This window comes from Amblyomma americanum, chromosome 5 (assembly GCF_052857255.1).
Source record: "Amblyomma americanum isolate KBUSLIRL-KWMA chromosome 5, ASM5285725v1, whole genome shotgun sequence".
Lineage (NCBI taxonomy): Eukaryota > Metazoa > Arthropoda > Arachnida > Ixodida > Ixodidae > Amblyomma > Amblyomma americanum.
The window spans coordinates 5,214,129-5,236,072 of NC_135501.1; the positions used below are offsets into that span (position 1 = coordinate 5,214,129).

Sequence of the window (21,944 nt, forward strand, 5' to 3'; positions counted from 1 at the left end):
TTCATCTCTCAAAACATAACCACAGTCTGGTCGTTTGTATCTGTTAACAAAGCTTGTGCCATGGGATTTTATTTTAAGATACAGGTAATTCGCCATGCTTTGCTGGTAAACATTCGTAATAGGCAAAATTTTATATTTAGGAAACAGTGGGGACGCATGTTCATATCGCGATTTGTTTTCTGTAAACCGAATGTATTTCTTTTGCAGAACATGCAGTTTTTCAAGATTGCTCTTACCTGTGCTGCCTCACACTAAAATGCAGTAGTATAAACGGGAGAAGATCATCGCGCAATAGAGTTTCTGTTTAAACCATGCCGGAAGAATAAGCCTTAACTTGCTGAGGAGTCCAATGGTTCTTGAAGCATTTATGCACAGTTTCGATACATGTTGTGCCCAGCTCATGTGTTCATGGAAATACACTCCCAAAAATTTTTGCATATCCACTCTAGTTATATGAAGGTCCTGAAAAGTTAACTTTACACTACTGTCTGTTGCCTTATTCCTCGCTCTAAATATTACGTAACTGGTTTTTTCTATGTGAAGGGTTAATTTGATGATAACCAGGTTTCAAGTACTTGAAGCCACTCATTTGCCATATTCATTACATTCAAAAGATCGCCTCCACTAAAAAATACATTTGTATCATCTACGTACAAGATAATATTTGGCGTTTTAAATGGGATGTTATCGACAACCCATATGGCAGCGATCACCTTCCTGTATTAAGAAGTTTGACATCAGCACCAGAAATCATTCAAACTAAGCTGCGACGTTGGAAGCTGCATTTAGCAGAGTGGGAAATTTTTAGAGCACAAGCCAATTTAGAAGATATAGTTTTAGAAAACGTTAGCATTCTGTTTTTAGCTTTTTAAAAGAAGCAGGGGTACTCGAAAAACTTAATCTTGAGCCACTGGTTTGCTTTAGTACATGGTACACCTCAGCCACTTTCTCATTCCTGAGAAGAAGGCTGAGGCTTTTTATTTCATTGGTTGGGAGCCTCAGGACCCTTGCCCAGCCAAGGATAGCTGCTGAGGCTACCTGACCTTCTCTGGGGCTTTTACCATTAGCTATTTTCTGATTTCTTCTTCTCTGTTATTACTAGGCAGTTCAATATTTTTAGGCCATCTACACCACCAACGATTTTTCATATTCCTAAACATTCTACAGACAATGAATTCTATACCTTGAGCTTGGCACATGATGGCCTTAGCTGCCTATGTGCCATAAAACCCAACACAACACTAACACACATTTCTATAATATTCAACAAAAGACTTTTCCTATACCTTGTTCTTGGCGCATGATGGCCTCAGTTGCCTATGTGCCATAAAACCCAACACAACACTTCACATAATTCGTAAGCTGAGCATGGGGCAAAGAGTAAATTAAATCTTCGACATCTATGGTGAAGGCGAAATGTTTCTTTTCCTGTACCTGTGTCAGGAACTTCACAACATCTGTAGAGTTATCCACCAAAAATGGGTCGGGCAACCTGAGAGAACCCAGATGACGCTAAAGATATCCGGAAACAGCATGCTGCCAAGTGTCCCGCTCCAAAACAGTTGCACTAAAGGGAACATCTGGCTTATGGGTCTTGGCTCTGAAAAACAGGTCCAGAACGGTACCTTTGCTATTGCTGACCATAGCATCTACACCAACTAGCCCAACTTTCTGTTTTTGTGGAGAGTTCTTGTCAGTGTGGAGACATGACAATATATATGAAGCAGCCTAGCAGCCTAGAGGCAGTCTGGAACTCAGCGCCTGTCCCGTGTTCTTTGTTATCCCTGTTTCTACTCTGTTTTTTGTTCGAGCCTAGAGGGGAGCACTCGCAGTGTGTCTGCGCGTATTGGTGCAGTACGGCGTGCCAGGGTCATGGAGCTCTCCTGATAGCTCTGCGGCGCGTCTATGCGTCCAGTGTATGCAATGCTGGAAGTGTACGGGTGCGGTGGTTCACTGGAGGGTTGGCTGTTACTGGCCGTGCATTTTCCTTGCTTTGCAGATGCTCAACCCAACAAACACGAGGCCAAAGCATGACCTCGTGCATCGCCTCAGGAGCACAGACTCGCAATGTATATGACCTCTCACCACTCCAACTGCGACCAGGTGCTACTATTTGTCACTTTTGCGTACAATACTGACCGTCTTCCGGCCCGCACCATTACTTCCGGCACCCAAGGCTACTGCAAAGACCAGCACGACAATTCCATGCCTTTTCCGATATTCTCTGCTGACTTTGGGTTCTTGCCAACAGCAAATTTTGCACCATTTACCTTGGCCATTACTGAGGCGTTCAACGTATGTCTCCCGTCAACTACCTCATTGAGCCTTTCTCAAACCACCACTGCTGTGGTTGCGAGGCTGCCCATGTTAGCCGCCTTAAGCTCTGATGGTCGTCTCTTCACCTGAATTCGCCAGGATGGCTAATTCTTTCCATCGGGGCCATTGTAAGAAGACGAGGACTACTCAGCACTACCGTGCTTCATCGCCATCACTGGTCGGAGGGCGCGAGTCTCGCACTAAAGCTGATGCCTTCGGCTGGCTGTTCTGTCCTGCTGTGCCCTGACTGCTGCCTGTGTTGATCGCCGCGACCTATCAATAAATCCTCTCTCTATAACAGGCTCGTTGTCAACATCAGCATTGAATTCTTCATATGTTTTAATCTTGCAGAAGTTGTAGGATAACCTAATGTAAGCAATGCTAGTCATTGTAAATCTTAACATTACACTAGGAACTATACCATTTTATGTTGCGAGTTTGGCATCAACACTTTCTTAAGCGTGTCTACTAAGGGCAAAGTTCGGGCTTCGAAAATGTAGAATGAGGAGTCTTTTTCAATTTACATCCACAGCTCTTGTGGTTCTAAATGGAACACATTTGCCACAGATCCCTTCTTTTGTTATAAAAATAAATTTAGCGATATAATAAGCATGAAACAGCAGGGCAGCCTGAGAATTTTTTTAGTGTAGTGGTGTAGTGTGGACAACAAAATGTGGTAATATATATATATATATATATATATATATATATATATATATATATATATATATATATATATATATATATATATATATATATATATATATCTTTTCAAGTCTTAAAAAGTACACCTTTTTAGGTTGACAGTTGTGGATATGTTAAAGTTGTCCACCTCTGCGGGGAGTAGCCATATACTAGCTTAGTTTGTGTTGTAACATTGATAATGAGCAAGTAATTGCAGCGCAGTTTATGTACTGAGAGTAATCCTTTTGCGTGATATAGCAGAAATTTGTTCTCATGAGGACCATTACATAGTAACAAGAAAATTCAAACAGCGCTAGGCAACAGGACCAAAAAGAGGACAAACATGGCGCCATGTTTGTCTCCTCCTCTTTCTCATCTTGTTGTCTAGCGCTGTTTGAATTTTCTTGTTACCATGGAACACCAACTCGCCCAGTCTGCTGTCCTTCTACATTACATAGTAGCCTTGCAAAGCCAAGTACTGCTTGTCGTTGGCTTACATTATGTCTTGTGGCAAGTGTAGCTAACCAGAGCATTCACTTTCTGTAGAAGCAGTATTGTAGTCTAAAATTGATCGCTACATATTCAGGAACAGCACATATGTGCCTAACTAATGAAATTCTATGCCGATCCGCTTAGACTAGACCACCTCCATTTTTTATCTTAACTGCAGGGGGTGAACTAAGCAATAAATGTTAGAGAACAAACTGTCCCGTGACTTGGGACAAGGCTCAAGGCAGACAAGTGGGCAGCACGAGAGGCATATGCTCTTTTGAGGAGGCTCTTTAAATTGCAATACCAACCTATCCTCACGATGGGGCCACTCAGTTTGCAATGGATAGCAGGGCTTCGCAAGTGGTTAGAAAGTGCAAGACGAGTAACCCTGCAATGCCCAGTGTATCACCATCATGCAGAGTGTAAATATGTGAATAATCTTAATTTTTGATCACACAACCACATCAGTTTTTGACAAGGTTGCAGAAATGGCCTTTTCCTACAACGTATTTACCAAAGCAAGTTCAGAGTGCCAGTCGCAGGAGGCCTGCAGCTGCAAAATAGACACAAAAGCTAGCCCTGATGGCAAAGCAGCCCAAGATTTTCTTGTTTGTAACGCTGCATTGGCAGAGATCATCATCATCAGCCTGACTACACCCACTGCAGGGCAAAGACCTCTCCCATGTCTCTCCAATTAACCTGGTTCTTTGCCAGCTGCACCCACCCCAATGCCTGCGGAGTTCTTAATCTCATCCGCCCACCTAGCCTTCAGCCGCCCCCTGCTATGCTTGCCTTCTATTGGAATCCACTCCTTTACCCTTAAGGACCACCTTGTCTTGCCTTCGCATCACATGCCCTGCCCAAGCCCTTTTCTTCCTCTTGATTTCGACAAGGATGTCATTAACCCGCATTTGTTCTCTCACCCAATCCGCCTGCTTCCGGATCTTAACGTTACACCTATCATTTTTCTTTCCATGGCTCGCTGCGTTGTCCTTAACTTAAGCTGAACCCTTTTCGTTAACCTCCACGTTTCTTCCCCGTAGGTGAGTACCGGCAAGATACAGCTGTTGTACACTTTTCTCTTGAGGGATATTGGTAAACTGTTATTCATGATCTAAGACAACCTGCCATATGTGCTCCACTCCATTCTTATTCTTCTATTTCCCTCTCATGATCCGGATCAGAGGTCAATACCTGCCCTAAGTAGACGTATTCGCTTACCACTTCAGGCACCTCGCTGCCAATTGTGAACTGCTGTTCCCTTGCTAGACTGTTGAACATTACTTTGGTTTTCTGCATGTTAATTTCTAGACCCACCGTACTGCTCCGTCTGTCGTACTCATTGATCATGATTTGCAGTTCATCTCCTGAGTGACATAGCAAGGCAATGTCATCAGTGAATTGCAGATAATTTATGTACTCTCCATTAACTCTTATCCCCAACTGTTTCCAATTCAGGCCTCGGAATACCTCCTGTAAGCAGGTGGTGAATAACATTGTCGGGATCGTGTCTCCCTGCCCGACGCCCTTCCTTATTAGAATTTTATTGCTGACTTTATGAAGGACTATGGTAGCTGTGCAGTTGCTATACATATATCTTCCAGTATTTTGACATAAGGCTCATCTACACCCTGATTCCGCAATGCCTGTATGACTGCTGAGGTTTCCACTGAGTCAAATGGTTTCTCGTAATCAGTGAAGGCTATAAATATGTATAGGGTTGGTTATATTCTGTGCATTTCTTTATCGCCTGATTAATAGTGTGAATATGATCTATTGTGGAATATCCTTTACGAAAGACTGCCTGATCATTTGGTTGATTAAGGGGGGACATGGCTCTTAAAGCTATTTTTTTATTTTCTGGCCAAATTTGATTAAATTTGCCAGTCTTATTCAGTTTCTTGCACTGGTTTCAAATATATAATTTATTTTTCAATAGGTCAATTACTTAAGAAGATATGTGAAATTAATGGTTCATAATTTGCAGAAACAATGAAATTGATAATAACATATGGCTAGGTACTAGAAAGCATTGGGAATACAATGTTAGGAGTACTTTTTTGATGTAACAAATATTAGCGATGCTAGAGCGATCCAAAGTTCACTGTTCAAAACGTGGGTACCGTATTGTCTGATATAGAGCAGAACTGCTAAATTTTACCCAAATTCCAAAATCTGCTCCTAGCATTGTGTGCTCTGCACTCTTAGCTACATTCCACAACAAAAATTATGGTTCTACCTACCTTGAGGGCTGAGGTATCGCTTCCGCAAATGAGCAAGAAGTCAAAAATGTGTGTTTTGAGAAAACGAGAAAAAAGAAATAAACCCACTTGTAATCAAAAATGCAGAAAAAATAGTGCCATATATTGAATCCTACGTAGCTAAAAGCCTCCAAAAATGTAGTCAGTTTGATTACAGCCACCCAAATGACGCTTTTTGAAAGCATGCTGCATGTTTAAAGTGGTTTTGCGCTTCTTTGCAGATGCCACTGCTCGGCAGTGATCTTTCTCCGCCATGCGCTTCGTGCTCAGTGCTCCAGGGTTGAGGTGCAGCTCTTTCAGTATTGGTGCGGATGTCCTCTCATAGCCAGCACTGAATTTCATCACAGCCTCAGCCACTGCAGCTTGTACAGTGAACAGGGAGGCATGCTTTTTCTTCGGAGCCAATGCCCATATCAAGGAGTGAAGGGACTCATTGCTGTTCTGAGTACTGCCCCTTTGGCATCGCCCGAGAAGTCTCTCGTCGGAAAGGCGCTCATAAATGGGCAACAGGGCCTCACAGATGTATGGAGGCAGATTGTAGCGGTGCTTAGGAGCTGTCTCGCCCTTAGCGCTTGCTGCATTTTGGCGGCACCATGAGCTCGGTCCTGGCGGGCATTGGGTGTGGTCTGACACCAGGTCATTTGACGTTGTGTGATGATGAGTGGCCATCACGGCTTTCTTCATTCCCTGCACATCACCTTTGTGAGTCTTCAGGGCCCGGCCATAGTACCGCGTCAGCTTTGCAACTAGGTCAGCGGTCAGTTTGCCTTTACCACCAAGTCCCTAATCCAGGTCCTTTATGTTTTGTGATGAGGTTTCGCAAGCTTGTGCCCATCCGTTTCTGTACGGGGTTGGTACAGTTTTTTTTCCATGGAAATGTACCCATACACTTTGACTTCCGTAGCGCAAGAAAAGCATGGCTGTCACCATCTGAGAGTAGGGTGGTGTACCTCAGGTTATGTCGTTGTAGTGACCTCTCGAAAAGGATGAGGGCGGCTTCAACTTCCATTTCACCGGCCTTCTTAGTGGTGTTTTTCTGGCAGGCGTGGCTCTCCTTCCAAGCCTTGTACGTCGTATCATCTTCCTTTGGCCCATGCTCACAACCAGCACAGAAGTTGCCGAGCACAACAAAATCGAGAACTAGCCCTGTGAAGAGCTCGATGATCATGCCGACACCAACGTACGAGTGGCCGCGCATCATCCAGAAACCATCGTATGACACGGCAATGTTTCCGGAATTCCCTAGCTTCATGTCGTTGTACAGCTCCCGAACTGATTGCGCGCACTGCATCGCCTGCTTCTCGGCAGCAAGAGCCGCCGCGGGCGCCAACTTCGTCTTTACATACCTCTGCCATGTTTTGGTGTGAAGGCCGCGGTGTGAAATGTTCATCGCGCCAAGAACGTCGTTTAGCGCCGTTTGCCGATTCCCAGTGGCTTGCATCGCGCATGCAGCAAGAATGTTTACAACAAAAGGGTTGGCCTTCTGGTTGCCGTCCACGCGGGGCGCACTCCACGCTGACGCAACATCACCGCAGCAAGCACACCTGATAACAATCATTATGGCGAGGCCATATTCTCGTTCGCCTCTGCCTACAGTGACGCTACCGCCGCACACTTTGCACTTTACGCACGACATCATCGCGTTCACGGAGTTCAAGTTCACGATAACGAAGACTGGCTTGATGTCAACTGATGCGACCGCATCGTCGTCAGTGCGAGTGAGAAAATCCAGCTTTCGCGTCGTTGCAGGCATTGAAGCAAGAACTTGAAGTTTTTCTTGTGTTTCAAACTCTCTCTGCACCAAATCTGCACGCTGCTACATTGCAGTGTCACGCCAAATGCGGCCGCTGTCCGCAACACTTGAACTCGTCGACGAGCTGGCTAGGCCTTCTTCAGCACTGTCCGCGGCTTCGGCACCGCTTGCCGGTGGCGGCGTACTGTTCTTGATGCCCTCCAAAGGAATGGAACGCTTCTGGAAGTTACAATGAGATCGCTTCTTTCTTCTGCCGAACTTGTGCCTCGTGGCGAACTTTCCTGTTGGATCGGACATCGTTGCACACTTGTCACAAAGAACGAAGAGACGTGTCGTCATGTTGCTTGTGGAGTAGAGCAGACGACGGGAGCCTTGCGCAGGCAATCACAGCACGCTTTTTGGTCACGTGCACCAGCTCGACGAATAGGGCCGCACGTTGGGACTTTTATTTGTGCGCAGATTTCGACGTCACCAGCAAACGGTCAGAGCCGTTTGTGGCGGGAAATTGAAGGAAAAAAAGCCGCTCTTTCCGAGACCAAGATGGCTACGAACGCGCACGTGGAAAAAGTGCTACGCGCCGCGACAAAAGCTTTGTTTTTGCATAGAATTCAGCTCACAGGGATGTTATAAATTGATCGTGCGCTCAAAATACTGAACCACGGGACTGGAAGCCTAGTGAATTTAGGGATTATAAGCTGTAGTTTTCGAAAAAGTAAGGTTCAAAAAATCAATTTTTTCGTGATTTTTTCGTCTCAAACAGCCGTGTCCCCCTTAAAGTCTAAGGTTGCTCTGACTCTATTAGCGATTACTTTAGTAAATATCTTGTAGGCAGCGGACAGTAAGCTGATCAGTCTGTAATTTTTCAAATCCTTGGCGTCTCCTTATGAATTAAGATAATGTTTGCGTTCTTCCAAGCTACTGGTGCGGCCAAGGTCATAAGGCATTGTGTAGACACGGTGGCTAGTTTTTCTAGCACAATTTCCCCTCCGTCCTTCATCAGATCTGCTGTTACCTGATCTTCACCAGCTGCTTTTCCCCTTTGCATTGTTCCTAAGGCTTTCTTTACTTTACTGGCGGGATGACGCATTGCTGTGCGCTACTGTCTCTCTCATTAACGCTTTGGTTACATTCACTACTGTATAGATTTGCGTAGAACTCTTTGGCTACTTTAACTATCTTATCCATTTTGCTAATGACAATGCCCTCCTTGTCTGTTAACGCATACATCTGCCTAGTTTCCTCTTCACCGCTTTCAAGCTACCTCCGTTCTTTAGAGGATGCTCGATCCTCTCCATATTGAACTTCTTTGTGTCGGCTACCTTGCACTCGTTTATTAACTTCGATAGCTCTGTTAGTTCTATCCTGTCTCTAGGGTTAGACGCCCTCATGCTTTGGCATTTCTTAATCAGATCTTTAGTCTGCTGAGATAGCTTGCCGGTATCGTGTCGAACCATCCTACCGCCTACTTCTACTGCGCACTCCATAATGATAGCTGTCAGATTATCGTTCATTGTATGGACATTAACACTTTCCTGCCATGGGAAAAGTAGTGGGTATTGGGTGGTATAGGAAGTATTTTTGTTCCTTCAACGGAACATGCTTGATACTCAAGGAAATAGTATCATTGTTGAGGAGAGGAAATTGTCTTTTCAATGGTATTAGTCTCAATGAACATGTTTATTGGAGAATAAATTTTTTTTTTTAAATTTGCACAAAAATTTCAAACAACACTGCACAAAATATACAAAAACATCAACCTTTCCTTATACACACAAAATATAAAAAAATTTCAGTATATACATTTTCTTGAGGAGACATCTGTACAATGTTTCACAGAATTGCAGCTTTATATGTCCAGAACTTATTGAGGGGAAAAAAAAAACGTTAGGCATGGTGCGTGTCATGCCAATGGGCAAAACAGTTTCTCGACGTAGTGAAACACAAATTGGTAGCACAGGTCTCACAGAAGACATTTGTTTTCTGTTCAACTTTTCTGTCTTCGTAGCACAGCTTACAGTTCCTATAACGCTCCATTTTTTTTGGCTTGTGCTGAAGACCTTGGGGTGCACCGCCTGGTGGAACAATCGTAGGAACGGTGGGGTGTACGGAATGTCGGTCACCAAATCCCAGCAGCTGCTCAATCAGTTCTAGTCTGAAGGCGAACTGGTCGAAGCGCGAGATTCTTGACAGTTCTGCCACCTCTGGATGCTGTCGGCGGTGCTCATCAAACAGTATAAAACTGTTGACTACAGCGATGTCTATACAATGGAAGAACAGGGTCTTAAACCAGCGCACGCACTTCATGAGGACGTTGTAGGAACCGATAAGCTGGTCCGATTTGTCTACTCCCAGCATGCCCAGCATGTCTATGAGTTGCGGCTTTCTGATTGAGACTTCAGTCCATTTGTTTTCAACTTCTGTTCTTCGTTTCGCAAGAACATAGTCGTTTGCTGTGTGGGCTGTCGACATCATGCGGACAACCCGCTTATCCTTCCATTTCAGATACAACACGTCCTTGTCCCGCAGCCATCGAACATCTCCTCTTCCTGCTTTTTTTTCCCATTTTGTGTCCTTTACTTTGCTGGAAAAACCGTGGCGATCCTTTCGGGTCGTAACGCAAGCTAGTGTCTTGAATTCCAGTGGATGGATGAACACAGATGTTGATGTGTAAAAGTTGTCCAAAAAAATTAAGTATCCCTGATCAAGGTAGTTCTCACACAGCCGCGTCACAACATCAAATGCCAAACCACGTGCACTGGGCGCTTCTTGCTTTCCTGTATATACATTGAATTGAACCGTGTAGCCAGTTTTTGAATCAGCCAGAACCCACAATTTATACCCCCATTTTATTACTTTATCCCTCATATACTGCCGAATTCCAGAAGGACCTTTCGACTTCACCATCCTCTCGTCAACGGACAGGTACCGATGCGGCTGAAAAAACTGCGGAGACGAAACGTTCATGTGTTTTATCAGAGATGATACGCTGTGAAGCTTCCCGTGGGTTGCGGCAGTGGTCTTCTCTGGGTCCGTCACGCTCAAGAATGCCAGTAATGCCTTGAATCGCCTTCTCGGCATCACTTTCGGTGGTACAAGGCCTGCGAACAACCTCCCCGTGTTCCAGTATGAGTGCAGACGCGGGACTTGCACAATACCCATGTAGATTAGCAGTCCGATGAACTTCTGCATTTCATCCGGAGTTACTTCTCTCCAGGATCCATCTCTCTCGCCGTAAGTTGGTTTTTCAAGAATATGCATCCAGGCATATTTATTTGTATTGTCTCATATCTCTCTGATGATTTCACCAGTGAAAAAAAGAAGAAAGAAATCGAAGAAAGAAATCAACGGCTCTGGAGAACCGCCTAGCGCCACTCCGGAGCGCAATGCCAAGGTCGAGGCCTGCTCGTCGTGCAGGAGAAAACACGACACTCTGTGCAGCCGCCGGCAAATGGTCCCTCCCGAAAGACATTGCCGCCCTGCAGATAAGAAATCTGACCTTCAGCACACGGAGGATAGAGGATATCTACAGATCAGCTTGCGAGCACAGTGAAACGATTCGGAAAAACCGAAACTTACCGACGGATGCCTGTGGACGTTCCGGGCTGGATCAGCACACTTTCGCTTTCTGTACTAAAATCCGACGAACCGAAGTTGTCCTCCAAGTCGCTGCTGCTTTCATCTTAAAAACATCGCTTTCAAATGCATCGGGATCGATGGAAGCGTGCGATGTCGACGCCATCACGGACACAACGGGAGAGTGTCACCCAACTTCGGTACGTCGTTTAAAGCCCTCGCGCGGCGAAAACGTGAAACAAAAAACCGAAACTGAAAGAATAGTTCCTTTATTACGTACTAGATGACGCAGCCTGTCTGTAAACGCTTGGAAAGTGCGTAAATACGAACTTGCAACCATCGATAGCGGGCTATCGATGGGCATAGGTGTGGGGAGGAAAGTGCTAATATTGTCTTCCTCATTTAAGGCTGAATATCGGTTCTGCAGTGATATCCTGAATTCCTCTATTTTCCCTCTTATCGCTAACTCGTTAATGGACTTCTTTTTCACTAGCTTCTTCCATTCCCTCCTCAAGTCTAAGCTAATTCGAGACCTTACCATTCTGTGGTCGCTACAGCGCACCTTTCCGATGAAATCCACATCCTGAACAATGCCAGGTTGAGCGCATAGTATAGAATTGTTTTCAATTTTCTTTTTGATTTACTGTATGCATCTGCATATCTGTATGCAGTTTTATTTTTCCTAAACAATCAAAAATGATCAGAATTAGCTAAGTTTAATCATGGTGTTGTGCTTCTTTTAGACGGGCATTGCGATGTCTTCCTCAGTGTGTGGGGACCTGCCCTGCAGCCCCCTGAGTTTGCTTTCCCGCGAGGCACCGTGCAGCGGCGGTCTCACCTCGAGGCTGAGCGGATTCCCTTGTCAGTTACATTAACTGGCAAGGGAGGGCGCCAGCGTCGCTGCGCGGGAGACTGCTGAAGCCTGCCCGCGGGAGATGGGGTCTCTTGGGCTGGGATAAGCGCCGCGATCGGACGCGTCGCTCGCGGCTCCGCTCTTCGCCGGCGGGGCGAAGAAGCGACGGGGAGACAGGCTCCCGTACTCGTCCCGTCCGGCCTGCGGAGTTTATATCCCTTGCCCTAGCGCGGGCGAACATTCGCTCGGAACCTTGCTGGTGAGTCGGACGACCTTGATTCATTAGCGTACCTTGTTGTTAGCTGGCGTTATTGTTTCTGTAGCAATAAATGCCTGTTTGTGTCAGCCAATGTGTCGTTCCTTTGTTCCCCCAGAGCAAGGCTCGCCGTGGTCGGCGAGCGCTCGGTAGCGTACGCGATCACGGGGTGGGGTCCGGGCGGCTTTGAACCGTGTCAGCCGCGACTGAGTGGGGAGAACGTACTTATCTCCCCAATGCAACCCCACAAGTGTTAGTTAATCTGGTTAAATGGATTCATTGTGTATTCCAGAGACTGGTGCAAAACGAAATTTTGAAAAGGAGCATGCAAACGAAAGTTATTCTACTTTGAAAATTCAAAATGAAGAGATAGGACAAAAGTGTTTCACTCGCCTATGTCACTTGCCCATGTCACTTGCCCAGTGCCGAGATTGGCTGAAGAAGCTCCGCGATGGTTTTTTTTGTTGGTAGGATTCGAAGGCTAACAGCAGGCACCGTGCTCTGCAAACTCGGTTTCTGTCCAGCTTTTCTCTTTACATTTTTGGTCTATATATATATCAACGATGTATTTTTTGTTTCACTGCCTTCTCAGCAAGGTTTGAACAACAGTGCTCGCCTCTGCGATTGTTTTAAGTGAAATGGAAACTGCCGCGCCTAGCGTTATCCTTATGAGTTTTCAGTTTTTTTGCCATGTGAAAAGCTTACAGCACTCAGACCAAGAGTGCAAAGGAACTAAGTTCAAACTAAATGCGCAACCAATTGTAAAAGCGGTGCCCAATCTAACTGCCACCTCATTTTCTCTGAGGTTGGAAACGAACATTTCTGGTGGAGGTTAATATATTAAATATTAAGATTCTGACGATGTCTTAAAGCATTCAGGCATCGCATGTCCCATACTTCGTATACAAAGGAAAAGTCTTCATACTTGATCAACTTTACAGGGGCCCCTTTAATTTTTTTTTCAATATTTTTATAGTTCTGTAGTATAGTGAACTTTTGCAAGTTTGTAACTTTTATCGAACATTTTCAATGCCTGGACCTTACAGGGCTAACTGCAGTGTCGTAACAATAGATTCGCTTCATTGGTTGAAGGGCATATGCTGCTTCTTTTTAAGAGCGTTAGCTCTTACTCATCACGTTTCGAGATTTCATGGGGTCTGCTATAGCCCTTGATCATAGTGCCATCTGCGGCAGCAACTTCTCACCACGTTTCAAGATTTCGTGAGGTCTTCTATCACCCCGAGATCAAAGCACCTTCTGTAGCTGCAACTAGAAAACAGCGCATATTGCATTGAGACTTGTAGCGCCATCTACAATAGCATTGTAGAAACAACCACCTGCCGCATGCCAATGATGACGCCACTGTCTAATATGGTGGATAGAGGTGTAACTATGTGAGTATGCTATCAGGGGACGAAATAGCGGCATAGTTTCGATTTCTTGAATCCAAGATGACAGCCATTAAAATTCGTTGCACCTCTCATTCCTTTCTGCCCTTCCTACCAAAAAATATCCTAAAACGGGTAGGAAAACTGTCCCGTTACGGGACCGACATACATGCATACATTCGTTCTGCTATATTTACTCCGACAACAACGGGTACCCATCCGGGGACAGTTGTATACTGAATTTGGTTGGCAAATAAAACGCTACGGGTTGTGGTATAGAAATAAAACAACGAATAAATAATAGGTAGGCATTGTATACATGCAATTACTAATTGAGGCATTACCATATCGCACTGCAAGCCGAATTCTAGGCCCACCTTGACCCCCAAACGAAGCAAATTTCGTTTGGGACTTATCTTGAAGGGGTCCCACTCGACGATCGGTAGACGTACATCGTAGTTTCTCTCATAGATGGCGCTAGGCGGCGATCGTTCTGCTAGGTGGTGTGCCTGCATGCGTAGCCGAGACTTTGGGACATCCAAGGCATTGGGGTTTAAGGACAGTGAAAGGAAAGTAGATTTTAAGCAGGTAGAAGTAACCAAGCAAAGGTTATCTGACTGGTGGCTAAAATCAAGACTTGAGTAAAATTTCACAAGTCATGGCTAGGTGGCTTGAACCACCGCCCGATTTAAAGGGTTCAGCCTTATCCATCTATCCATCCATCCGAGCATGGTGGCAAACCACCCCGTTTCAAAGGGTATTACATTCCGTTTCTTGAGACGAGCGGTGCGTTTTTCTTCACTTTCTTCATCTAGTAAACCAAACAGCTAACGCTCGTTACTTCAATGTCTTCCAGACGGTGGCGGCCTTCTTTTTTGAGTTGTAGGCAATGTGCATACAATGCAGTGCAAAAGGCTACCAAGGGCATGAGAGAGCGCTGTCTGCATGAATGCTTTTTTTTCTCAAGGTGTACTTGCACAAACTTGCTAGTAGCCCCTGTTTGACTGTGTTAGTTTGCAGATAGTATGACATAATGAATAGAGAGCGCTAAAGACGTGGACGAAGAGCAAACGGGACAGTATGATTACATTTCAGCAATTAAATCCTCGGGTGCTTTTCCTGAGTTTTTGAGGCATATCTTTGTAATACTGCATAGCAGCGTTGCTCTGCTCTGCATAGCAGCGTTGCAGGTGTAAAACCATGCTTCCTCCTCCTGTTATTCTTGCAGTGGAAGCGTGTCAACTTCAGTCATTTTCATGTTCACGACTGGGATGCCTGCGTGAAGATGCTAAGGGACATGCGAACTGAAGAGCTGGTAAGTAGCACTATTCCTTAAAGAAATGTTTGCATGAATTGTGGGAGTGATTTTCACCAGCAATTCAATTGTCTCATATGAATACTTTTAATTGTTTGTCTTAGTTTGCTACCTTATTGGCTTGAAATTGGCCGTGCAATTGTGGCATGGGATCTCATTTGTTCCAGTTGATCAGATTTGTAGTCATAAGCTGGCACCAGCTATGCATGAGTGGACCCACTTGCATGGATGCATGTGTGTGAGGAGTGCAGGTGCACTTGAGTATGCTGTCAGGTGGCAACAAGCTCAGGTGTTCCAGCAGTGTGCCAGCAGTCGGTTTTTTGGCGGAATTTGGCACCCTAGAATGAAATTGATTGGTGGTAATTATAGCAATAGGCAGTGATTTTGCAGGACACAAAGCACCTATCTGCTAGGAAGTGGAAAACTTGAAGGGATACTTGATACTTAAGCTCCACCTTAAAAGTATGTCACGATGCGTTAATGAGTCTTCAGTGGCTGGGGTCGTCTTTGCGTGTACTTTGCATACACGGATACTGTTCTTTCTTTCACCATCACATCCCAGTCGAGAAAAAAACCATTGGAACCAGCTGGTTCCAGTTGTGTGTTTAGCCACCCGACCAGTTGGACCCATTTGGACCAATCATTGGACCCATTAACCCAGGCAGTTATTGCATCCGGCAAATATTCACAAAATATAACTCACAAATACAATAAAAGGCATCAACCACAAGAAAGATGAAATGACATTTCGGCTCCCACACGGGAGCCTTGTTCACAATGAAGGCGAAGCGGAAAATTGTTGCCTTAAATACGGCGCATGTCAGATCCCAGACATCTTGCGTATACTGGGGGTAGATTGCCATCACAACGGTTCAGCATATTTGTTGTTGTTGTGTTAATCAGCAACTCGAGCTAGAGCCGTGATGCTCGGTTCCATTTTTTTTTTTTTTTGCAAGGACACGTCAATGTTGTGGCTGGTCGATACCGAGTGTTTGGCAAGTGCGTTCGAAGCCACCCGTCGATCCCTCATTGTCATCCTGGTGGTCTTAAAATCTTGGTACCAATTCTCCGGACTCGCTGATGTACACAGCTGCGCAGTCGGCACATTGAATTGTGTATACGACACCAGGAAACTTTTCCTTCTTCAGTGGTTACTTAACTTGCACCAATTCATTCCTAAGTTTGCGAGCTTGCACATGCACTGTATGTCGTAGCGACGCAGTATGCATGCCAGTGTCTCACTGATCCCTGGGAGGTACGGAATTTAAGCCCGTTTTTGGCTCCTTGGGGTCGGGTGCAATGCAGGAAGGGCGAGCTGGCGCTCCACGGAGTCAATAAAATGCCCTCGGTAGCTGCGTGCAGACAAATCTTGGCGTATGTGCAACGAGTCAGCATCCTAATCTTCGTGCATGTCCTTTCTTTTCTGCGGAGGAGCGAGGCAATGACGGAATGCTTTTCGAAAACAGGGTGCACGAAAGTGAAATGAAGGTAGTTGGTTTCCTGTAAACATAGGTTTGTCCTGAAGTCTTTCAGGAGATGAGTACATCCAGGAATGGAAGGTGGCCATTGACTTTTTCTTCAATGGTAAACTGTATTGCTGACTCCATGCTGTTAAGGTGTTGGGTGAAGGTATGTAAAACCGGGTCATTGGACACCTCAGTCGCACTTTCAGGTACATGGTTCGCACACTGTTTCGTACTTTAGAAGAACGGCAGATTGGGCGAGTTGGAAATGCTCCATATTATTAAAGCAGCGCTTAGCAACAAGGACGAAGAAAGAAGGGAACACACACACAGGCGCTGGTCTTACAACTAAATTTTATTTGAAGTAAGCAGGTCAATTTATACATACACAAGAACTACGCACATGCACATGGTCAAACACAGATGTACTCATTTAAAAATGCAAATAAAAACACACTGTATCAAAGGCTCGTGCAGTTATCGCCGATATGCTATCCCCTGTGCAACAGGCTCATTTCCTTGGAGGTTAGGGATACTGAAGGTGTGCTGACACAACAGCTTGTCGTTCTTATGATATGGAAGGCCTCTGCTATCTCTCTTGTGCGCCGATCATTGTGCACAAACAACACTTCCATGTCGACAAAATACGGAGTGCATTTACACGTGAAGCAATGCTTGGCTAGGTTAGTCTCTTTTTTCCCAAGGAATTGGCGTGTTCCATGAGGCATACATTAATACATCGGCCGGACTGACCTATGTACGTAGAACCACATGACAATGGGATCTGGTAGACAATGCCAGTCCTGCACTGGACATATTGATTGACAAGATTGATGTTGCACACTTTCCTCTTTCTATGTCCTTCGATTTTTCTTTGTACTGCAGCCCCTACTTTACTTAGTTTATTAGGGGCTGAAAAAAGAACATTAACTCCGTACTTAGCCCCCACTTTTTTAAACCGGTGCGACAGTTTGTGAACATATGGCATGACGGTCACCCTCTTCCTTTCATTTTGACAAGACTGCACATCTGAGGTGCACTCAGAGGACTTCACCCCTTTTAATACTTTATCAGCACTTGACACAGTAATCGAGTCCGGGTAACCTGCTTATAGTTCAGTACGGGCTTCTCGCTTCGGGGGGAATATTGCCAACACACATGGTCTGGTTCAAAAGTCAGTTTTAAATCAAGAAATTGCAAGCCATTTTGCTGGGGGACTTCATGCGTAAACGTCAGTCCCGAGCCATTTTGTGTAAAAACATCAAGAACTCGTGACACATATTCAAGATCCTGGGGCCTTCCAGACACCAGAAAATCATCCACGTAACGGAAAATGTGAATGACTGTTCCTGATAATTCATTCACCACTTGTCTATCAACGCGGCTCAGAAAAATATTGCTCAGGATAGGGGCTACCCTCGCACCTATGCAGACACCCGACTTTTGCATAAGTACCGTATAAACGCGTGTAAGGGCCGCACTCATGTAAGGGCCGCACCCCGTATTCCCAAAGAATATATTTGAAAAAAAAAAAAAAGCCGTGTAAGGGCCGCACCCAAACTTTCCAGGAAACACGCAAGAATAGCCTTCGAAATACATGTGCACAGGAGCTTCGAGGTGCCGCCCATGGATAGCGCCCGAGGCCGCGGGTCATCATAATCATCTTTTCTTCTGCCGCGAGCTTCTGCTACTGTACTTCCGCTATCCGTATCGGCATCGGTATCGCCAGGTCTAATACCCCTGTCACACGGACACTGTAAAGGTACTTTGAACTAATGCTCCATTACTCTAAGGACGAATGCGCGCTGTCACACGGACGCGCCAAAGGACACCTAGCTCAAAGGAGCTTCGAAACTAGGCAGCTCAAGTTCGTCCTTTGAGGCTTCAAGGGAGTACTCTCTCTCCCAGCGAGTCAACAGCATAAATAAAATGAGAAAAAAAAAACGTTCAATTTTCGTTTTATAAATTCACTTCATAATATTAGTGGCGTTTTAAAATATAATATCCTTTGTTTTGTGGCAGTCTCACCTAGCCATACTCTCGTTCCAGATATACGAGCGAGTTGGGCTCAGTGTGGCCAGCACAGTGATGTTATGCTCTGTACTTGGAAAATCATGTCATTATTGCAGTTAAAATTACGTTGCTTTAACATAATACGGTTATAAAACTAATTTAGTAAAAAAATGTGACATTTATGTATTTACATGTGCAGTGAGGTTTGCAATTTAAATAACGCTTTTCGCCGATGAGGGCGCTAAAAAGTTCTTGCGAAGGTCGTTCCGCGACCGTGTAGCACAGACGAACTCCCTTGAAGTAGTGCTCCTTTGGGAGCGTAAAGGAGCATTAGTTCAAAGTGCCTTTAGAGTGCCCGTGTGACAGGGATATAACTTTGTTCTGTTCTGGCTGTCAAAGCATGCGTTTTTTGGTGGTTGTGTTAGCGTGGTCGCTCGGCATAGTTGTTGCTCTCGTGTGCTGTCGTTCTTCACTTTTTCATGAACTGCCTCCGAGCATTGTCACTGTTGCACGATGGGCAAGCACCTCAACAGCTACACGGCGGGCTTTAAACTGAAAGTAGTGGAGTTTGCTCTTGAACACGGCAAGCGTGCCGCGGGCAGAAAATTTAACGTGGACGAGAAGTGTGTCTGACGGTGGTGCGGACAAAGGGATGCGTTGAAGAATACCAGCTCCAAAAAGCGCGCTTTCCGAGGCAAGCCAGGCAAATTTCCTGAGCTAGAAGAAGAGCTGCTATGCTATTCAATGGAAGTGCGGAACAACGGCTACGCGTTGACAACGGACATGCTGCGCGTGAGGGCACAAGCCTTGGCGCGTGCTAAAAGCATACCGCACGAGGACTTCAAGGCTAGTGCCGGCTGGGTACGAAGATTTCTGAAAAGGAAGGGCCTATCATTTCGGCGAAAGACCACTCTGTGCCAGCGGCTGCCCCCCGACTACACCGACAAGGTGCTCAGCTTTCAGAAGTATGTCATCGGTCTGCGTCGTGAGCACAACTATATATTTTCGCAGATAGCGAACGCTGACCAGACCCCCGTGTGGTTCGACTGTCCCGAAATCTGCACAGTTGAACTGAAAGGAAAGAAGAGCGTTTTCGTGCGGACAACCGGCGCGGAGCGCCAACGGTGTACCGTTATGTTGTGCGTCACCGCGGACGGGCGGAAGCTGCCCCCCTATGTTATCCTGAAAAGAAAAACGATTCCTAAAGGCGTTTTCCCTAAGGGAATTGTAGTTCGCGCCCAAGAAAAGGGCTGGATGGACGATGAGCTTGTGCTCGACTGGGTAAAAAGCGTTTGGGAGAAGCGCCCAGGCGCCATGCTGGCCCGATGATCGCTCCTCGTCTTGGACAGCTTCCGCGGTCACTTGACGGGTAGGGTTAAGGAACGCGTGCGCGGTATCCGCACAGACATGGCCGTGATACCGGGCGGCCTCACCGTCATGCTGCAACCCCTGGATGTATGCGTCAATCGGCCTTATAAGGTTGAATTTCGAAGGCAGTATTCGGAATGGATGGCCAATGGCAATCACGACGAGACGCCGACAGGGCAGCTTAAGAGGGCACCGCTCACGACTGTGCTTGGATGGACTTTGTCCGCGTGGAATTCCGTGTCGACCGACATTGTAACCCGGAGTTTCAAAGTGACCGGAATTTCAAACAGTTTAGACGGGACCGAAGACGACTTTCTGTGGGCTGAACATTTACCTGAACACAGCACCAGCTCGGAGTCTGAAGACTCCGTGAGTGATGCCTGAATGGTAAATAAATGCCGCGCATTCCAGATTGGTTTGCTTTCACTTGAAAAAAAAATTTTTTTTTCGAAAATCACGTGTATGGGCCGCACTCCGAAATTTGCCCCCCGAATCTGGGAAAAAAAGTGCGGCCCTTACACGCGTTTATACGGTACTTTGCCTTCCCACATAATATACGTGTTATTGAGGTAGAATGACAACAGTTCTAGAAAGGACGCAGTTGGAATACCACAGGAATTCTGGAAGAGGCATTCATCGTTGTCTTCAGTAATACATAGCTGGACGTACTTCATGAGTTGGATATGTGGAAGTGAATAGTACAAACAACAACGTCTACGTTGAAGCCAGAGCAAGGGCCGGGATTTTCATCCCTGAGGAACCTTGCAACAGTTTCCGAGTTGGGAACCATGAAAGGATCCACTACATTAAGTGCAGAGAGATGTCTGCACAGGTAAGTAGGTGCAACTAACTGCCAAGAGTTGCGCTCAGAAACTATTGCTCTAAACGGAATATCGGGTTTGTGGGTTTTTTCTGCAAAAAACACTTCAAGCACTGAAAGCTCAGCTTCTTTAACCTTTTTCGCTAAATGTTCTAGACTGAGACTCTCCAGTAAAGCAACTGCCTTCCCCTTAGATCGTGCAGGAATTCTTTTAACACTTCTGAAATTCTTTTGAAGTGCATCACTGGCTTTTTTGGCAAACTGGTCCTCAGACAGCAGAACAAAAAATCCTTCTTTATCCGACTGTATAACCCGCAGGTGATTTTCAGACAAATAGTTGACTAGGGAACGAAACTGATTTTGCTGCCCTTTTGAAATACCGCTGTTAGCAACTGCGTCAATGCATGCAGACTCACATCTTGCTCGAACTTCAGTTGGGGCTTTGAAGGAAACATCACGGGCCAATGCCAACTTTTCCACAGTTTTCATACATGGTTTTAGGCAAAACTTGGGTCCTAGACGTAAAGTCCTCAGCTAGAAGCTTTCCTTCTGCGACAGGATGTCTCTTGGACTTTGGAAGAGATGGGCGTACCTTGTCCACAGGAATTCGGTGAGCTGGTCTGTAGTCTTACACCATTCGCGAAAGACTCGTTGGTTAAGGCGATGGTTTCCGCCGCCACATCTGGTCCGCAGCATGTCCTTGAAGAATCTCGCCTGACGCCACCATTCGCTCTTTAGGATTTTGCACATTCTCTTGGTGCGGCCCACGGATGGAAGTATCCAACCGCAAAGTGCTTGAAGATCCTGTGGACAGGTGTCATGACAGCAGTGCCATGAAGCAGTCCGAGCTCGACAGATACACACGGCGATGATCGGTGAGAGTACAGCTGGGTTTGACAGGTCTACGTTCTGACACATAAAAGAGGCCCACGTACAAGAAATAAAGTGTAGAACGGCAGATTGGGCGAGTTGGAAATGCTCCATAATATTAAAGCAGCGCTAAGCAACAAGGACGAAGAAAGAAGGGAACACACACACAGGTGCTGGTCTTACAACTAAATTTTATTTGAAGTAAGCATGGCAAATTTATACATGTACAAGAACTACGCACATGCGCATGGTCAAACACAGATGTACTCATTTAAAAATGCAAATAAAAACACACTGTATCAAAGGCTGGTGCAGTTATCGCCGATATGCTATCCCCTGTGCAACAGGCTCATTTCCTTGGAGGTTAGGAATACTGAAGGTGTGCTGACACAACAGCTTGTCTTGCTTGTCTTATAACGAACATGAGCGTCACACGGCGTCCGTTCGTTATATCGCTAAGTTCGTAGTAAGTGGACCACAGCTTTAAAGACAGTTGCTTGTCAAAACGCAAAATTTTTT

General features: G+C 45.6%; 1 protein-coding gene across 26 annotated transcripts in view; it reads left to right on the forward strand.

Annotated features, from left to right (window-relative positions):
• LOC144132256 (uncharacterized) overlaps window positions 1–21,944 on the forward strand; it is a 317,492-nt gene that overhangs the window by 228,920 nt on the left and 66,628 nt on the right. For 23 of the 26 annotated variants that reach the window (XM_077664514.1, XM_077664518.1, XM_077664524.1 and 20 more), the window contains one exon: window positions 14,805–14,891. The exons of the other annotated variants lie outside the window; for them this stretch is intronic. In XM_077664514.1, the coding sequence (XP_077520640.1) occupies window positions 14,805–14,891 (87 nt within the window). The remainder of the gene's footprint in view (window positions 1–14,804; window positions 14,892–21,944) is intronic. 26 annotated transcript variants of the gene reach the window in all.